At 40.3% G+C, this 5863-nt stretch overlaps 1 protein-coding gene across 1 annotated transcript; it reads right to left on the reverse strand.

Moving 5' to 3' along the window:
- Positions 1-439: 439 nt before the first annotated feature.
- On the reverse strand, positions 440-3146 carry LOC116249952 (agmatine coumaroyltransferase-2-like). The gene is made up of 3 exons (XM_050076589.1): positions 2611-3146; positions 985-1325; positions 440-917 (listed from the first exon to the last, which is right to left on the reverse strand). Exons 1-3 carry the CDS (start codon positions 3109-3111, stop codon positions 440-442), a joined length of 1320 nt encoding a protein of 439 aa, XP_049932546.1. The 5' UTR covers positions 3112-3146.
- Positions 3147-5863: the final 2717 nt, after the last annotated feature.

Genomic DNA, 5863 nt, shown 5'->3' on the forward strand with positions numbered 1-5863 from the left:
TAATGTGGTTGGTTGAATTGGGACAAAGCTCATCATGTCAAATGTGCACCAAACTAAACTAGCACCAGTAAGAAAAGTTTATAGGTAAATACAAATAAATAAGACTGCTTAATATTTAAATAACTATATAATATTCATCATCCACACCAATTTTATTTTTGATAAATTGTCGTATCGGCACTTGTATTAGCATTCATGCCCATGTGATAAATTTAGTTTAATTGGCTTTATCATGCCAATCCATGATCATTTTAAAATTACATCCTGAATTGAAACATATGATAACCACACAAGAAAGACACCAAGTCATATGATCACCACAATTCACTGACGTTGTCCATAAAAACAACATGAGGACTACCTAAACAAGTGAAAGTAGAAAGGGTGAAAGGGAAAATTAGGTTTAACAACATACACTAGGTTTGGCATATAAGCAGTCCTAATCTAAATAATACAGTGCATCTATGAAGGATCCCATGTCCTTGTCAAACAGAGAAACAAAGGCATCAACATCTCCAACGCCAGTGGAGGAAGGCACGATATGCAAAAACCCTTCTACTCTCTCATATGAAGGTACAAAGAGGTAAGGGGAGTTTGTACCACAGTCCATGTCATAGAAGGGGATATTCAACCAGGAGGACACTTCCAAGTTGGGGCTCAACACCACGTCTCTCCCATAAGCGCTTGGCATCAGCGCTTCCATCTTTTCCTTCGAGCTTGAGAAGTCGATGAATGACCTGATGTAGTCTTCGTCGACTCGAGCCACTGCATCATGTATGAGCCTAGCTGCATGCCCCACTGGCTTGGACAATAGGTCTTTCACCTTTGAGCGAGGCCAAGCCCATAGCACCTGATTGCCCAAGTAGCTCATGGGCACAGTAGGACTCCTCATTCTAAAGCAACCGTTCACCGGTAGTCAACTCCCCTTTTAGTTTGCTGACGCGGGTAATCTTTCTCCAAAGGTGGGCAGTAAGGCACTCAAACGCAGTGTAAGGCTTATCATAAGGATATTCACCAGAGGCCTTGGACTTGAATTTGGCTAAAAATTCAGAAGAAAAGTGTGCCCCTTCCATCACAATAGTGTGTTGTAGCTCTGGGTGTTTGGCGGTCCGATGATGGGCTGCATACTCAATCTCGCTGTGTTGAAACTGAAAGTGAGGAGGGTTGTGAGGGACGAAGATGGAGCGGTCATGCAGTGGGAGTGGAAGAACTGGGATGCCATCGCGCACAGTTTGGCCCCCTGCTATAAGGAAATGGCTGAGAGACTGCACATCCAAACTGCATGGTGGACGGTGCAGCCCACCACCAAGGAACCACAAGCAAAGCTGGTTTTGAAATAACAAACTATTATTATTAATAAAAGTTTTGAATATATATATATATATATATTCGCACTCTAGGCCTAATTATTGTCTTTCCATGTGCTGGTATAAAGTTTTGAATATATATATATATATATTTGCACTCTAGGCCTAATTATTGTCTTTCCATGTGCTGGTATAACAAATATTTTTCAAGGACTCTCTTGCTTTCCAGATAACCAATCAGGCCCACGTGCAAGCTTTCATTGAGAGTGGGCTGGAATCCCGCATGCAAGCTTTCCATCATTGCCAACATTAGATCAATCAAATCCATATTATTTTCCAATCATATCAAAATAAACAGGGAAAGTTTTTCCATTTAAAATGTAAATGTAACGACTCTTGTATAAATCCCAACCAACCATTAAACCTTGGTTCGATAAATCCCAACCAATCCCTAGCAGTTTTGGTTGCAACTTGAAAAAACCTAAAATTGAACTTTGACAAACCTTTTTATAAGTTTCTTAAGTGTTACAGTAAAAATCATTATTTTTAAAAAATAAAATAATGTGAATGGGCCAATCACATCGATTAAATCAGCAGTTCTTGGTCACCCCGATACGGACCACCGGTACAACAATAGAAATTCGTGCTATCATTCATGTGGAGATGGGCAATGAATGAGACACAGACTACTTCGAACTGCATAATAAACTTTCAAGAGTGATACTTATATGAGTTGAAATTCTTCAGCCATCTGATACAGTATGCAGCAAGAGCTCGAAAGATTTCTGGATACAAATCTGGACAGAGAAAAAACAAGGGACGACTGAAAGTTTTAAAGAAAAGTGCAGAACATTAACTTTCCGCTGTAATTTCAATAGTACAGATTATGATCCTTGACATAGAAGCCGAAAGCACATGTAGCCTAGCAGGTCGTCGTCTGAACAATGCTTTCTTTCTAATTGAAAAAAGGACTGAGGGATCAAGGCATCAGTAGGAGGGTGGGTTGGGGTATGATAGGTTGGCTTGAGCAGCCTTGAGCTCCCTCTATTGATCTTCATTTTTTGGCTGTTTTTTTTTCCTTTTTCTTCTTATCCTGCCTCCGACGGAGTGACAGCCTCCACCTCTCAGATCCATCCACTTTTCTCACCTAAGACTGAGTTAGGATCCAAAAGCCTAGATTGTCACATCTTAAATAACGGTGGTGACTTGTCATTTACGTATGGGATATCAGGGGTCACCAACACTATGCCTATTACCTACTCGAGTTAGGAATGCCTATTACCTACTCGAGTTAGGAATGTACAGTTTGGGCCCATGCTGTGAGGAAAAGGCTGAGAGACAGCGCATCCGAGACTGCATGGTGGACGGTGCAGCCCACCACTAAGGAACTACAAGAAAACCTGGTGAGGTGCACCTGAAACAATGCCTCCTCTATGGCCGTGCTATGTGGGTGCAAGTCGAGGTAGTATGGAGATGGCTTGTCCATCAAGCTACCAAGAGGGGAGCCGGAAGTAGCTTCGACGAAGCGAATGCCCTCGTCATTGAGAAGGATACACTGACGACCCTTGCCATCGAAAGTAAGGCGGCCGGCGAACTCTCTGTACTCGGCAAGAAGCCGGCGGAGCCCTTGTTCAATGACTTCATTTGATGGGTTGGGAGGTTTGAAGGCATACAAGAAGCTAACATTGGTCTGAAATGTGACATTATCAAAGGGGCTCAGTGGGATCAAGGCATCAGTAGGAGGGTGGGTTGGGGTATAATAGGTTGGCTTGAGCAGCCTTGAGCTCTCTCTATTGATCTTCATTTTTCGCTGCTTCTTTTTCTTTTTTTCTTATGCGGCCTCCGACGGAGTGACCGCCTCCCACCTGCCGGATCCGTCCACCTTTTATGACCTAAGATTGAGGCAGGATCCAGAACCCTAGATTGTCACGTCCTAAATAACGATGGTTACTTGTCATTTACGTAAGAGATATCAGTGGTCTCCACCTACTACCTACTTTTTAAATCTTGGAATGTAGAACTGGCAAGCCCAAGTCGGCTGGTACTGCATCTAACTTTATGAGGCACGTTCGAGCTCAAGCTCAACTTTGTAACCGGAGTTCGAAATCTAGTTCGACACATTTAAGTTAGTGTTACTAAAAACCACAAAAAGGTATTAAAATTAGTCAATTACCAACATGTCTGTAAAAATTTAAATGAGCCGACCTTGTATTGTTTGAAATCAAGTTTTAACTAAAGCTCTAGCTCCACTTGTTTATTACATGAGCCAAGCTCAAGCATAGCTTAGGTGGGTGAGTTCAGGTCAAGCTGGAGTGGGGTCGACTGGTTGTACATCTCTATTAGAAGCTGATTAAATGTCTGAGCTGACAGCCCATGCCAAGGTGTGGATCTCTTATTCATCTCCACCCTACGCCAGTCTTTCCACTTCCTAAAAACGTCCTCCACATCATTAATGTTATCATTAATGTCAGCCCACACCAGCCCTGGTGTGGCCGCACCACTAATTCCATCCTTCCCGCCCTTCCTCCATCCACCATGCCGTCCATGGACGATGCTAGAGGGCCTGCCAACATAGCTCGTTTTTTTTTTTTAAGGGTAGAGCCAAGGGGGCTGAATGGGGCTTGACCCCATTTCAAAAAATTTTTAATTTACGTATAAATTTTTTAAAAAAATTTACTTATCTTATATAAAAATTTTGAAAAATTATATTTTGGCTTCTGTTAAAACTTAAAAACTTTCATTTGGTTCCTCTCATAAAAAATTTTTAGCTCTGCCCTTGCCCCTTCTCCATCTTTCTCTCCCGAAGCTATTGGTATGTGAACTTTGTCTCTCCATTCTTGAATAGATTTATTTGAATATGTAGGTAGAATTTCCTAAGAACTATAAAAGATTCCAATGTCCAAGATTTGAAAATTTTTATGTCATGAAATATTGTCTATACATCTAACAGCCATAGTGTCACAAGATGACCATCATGTTAGTCAACTACCTACGAATATGAACACCACCCCACGCCGCATAGATATCCCTCGCACCTAGGGCCCAAGTTGTGTCAATACTTACTGCCTAATGTGAGCTCAATGTATGTCAGCTAGTATATAGAAGTTTCACTGCATTGCACCTAAATCTTTCATACTCATACTCAGTGGATTCTTCAAGAGATGGAAAGGGCAGCTGCATGCTAACCGGTTGCCATTTAGAAGAACTGATGGAAAGAGGTAGGTGCATACTCTGCAAAGTCCAAGTCATTGAAAGGAATTTCAGCACCATCTTATTGACATCAGCATCAATGTTGTCCCAATTTTATCGGATGCCTCCCAACAGATAGTTGAACCATTTCACCTTGGGATTCAATCTAGATAAACCAAAACTAAGTAGGTAATTCTCTTAACTTTTGATTTTCAAAAGGTGAAGAAAAAATGAAAAATGTATGTTGAGATTTCATACCTATACCAAGTTTTTTTTTTTTTAAATTTGTGTCAACAATAGATTTAGTTGTCTGGTGGGTTTAAGAGCTTCATTTGGAGGCAGTCTAACGTTCCATAGAATTCATGAATATGAATGTCAATTATTTGATTTGAATTGGATATATAACTGAACTAGTCTTATAATTTGTGAAAATCGGCGACATTCGGTTCAAATTTTCTATTGGATTAGAATTAAAAAATCAAATTTTGGATTCAGATTTAGATGTGTTTTTCTTAGTTCTAACTTGAATCAGATTCAAATCCAATCGGTTGATGCTCTTACTCATCAGGGCGCACCCAGAAGAGATTCATCATCCTGAAAAGTTGGTTGCAAACTTCATATTTATGGTCTTACAAATTGAGTATATACACATGTCACATAAACAATATACTAGTAATAGAATCAAGGTTTTGGCATATACTCTATATCCAATGTCAAGGTTTTGGCATACACTCCCATGACATTGTAGTTAAATCCTCCTACAAGGTGGATCAGTTAGATGGAAAGGGCAGCTAACAGTTACCATCTAGAAGAAACAGGCATACATAGAAAAAGGTAGGTGAAAACTCAGCTAACAGTCAATCGCAAGGTGAGGGATCCGCACCGTCTTTCCTCATCAACATCATTAATGTTATAAATCTTGGTATGTTTCCCATACGCATTATATAGCAACTAAACAAACACAATAAGGACATGCATGTTTGCTTCCCAGGTTGGATATCTAAAATCAGTACTATATGAAATCTAGTATATAAGGTCCATGCTGCCTCTTTAAAACTTAGCGTTTGAGGCAGCGTACGTGGATGTAAGGTCCATGCTGCATCTTTAAAACTTAGCATTTGAAGCAGCGTACGTGGGTGTAAGGTCCATGCTGCCTCTTTAAAACTTAGCATTTGAGGTACAATGGAGAGGGGAAAAAATATCTCATGTCACCAAGGATCTAAAATTCACTGTAAACAAGAATGGCCTATGGAAACTGATGTGCCTTTATATTACAGGTCCATATGGAGGGATAATCTTTGTATTGTCAATAGGAGTAGAGCCAGGAATTTTTCATTTATGGAGTTGATCTATAGTTTCAAAATTTT

The sequence above is a fragment of the Nymphaea colorata genome, chromosome 3, assembly GCF_008831285.2.
Source record: "Nymphaea colorata isolate Beijing-Zhang1983 chromosome 3, ASM883128v2, whole genome shotgun sequence".
Lineage (NCBI taxonomy): Eukaryota > Viridiplantae > Streptophyta > Magnoliopsida > Nymphaeales > Nymphaeaceae > Nymphaea > Nymphaea colorata.

Coding starts and splice junctions, on each gene's coding strand:
- LOC116249952 (XM_050076589.1), bottom strand. CDS start 3,111: ATGAAGATCAATAGAGAGAGCTCAAGGCTGCTCAAGCCAACCTATTAT. Junction 1,326..2,610: donor TCACAGCATGGGCCCAAACT/GTACATTCCTAA, acceptor TTTCAAAACCAG/CTTTGCTTGTGGTTCCTTGG. Junction 918..984: donor TATGATAAGCCTTACACTGC/GTTTGAGTGCCT, acceptor AAAGGGGAGTTG/ACTACCGGTGAACGGTTGCT.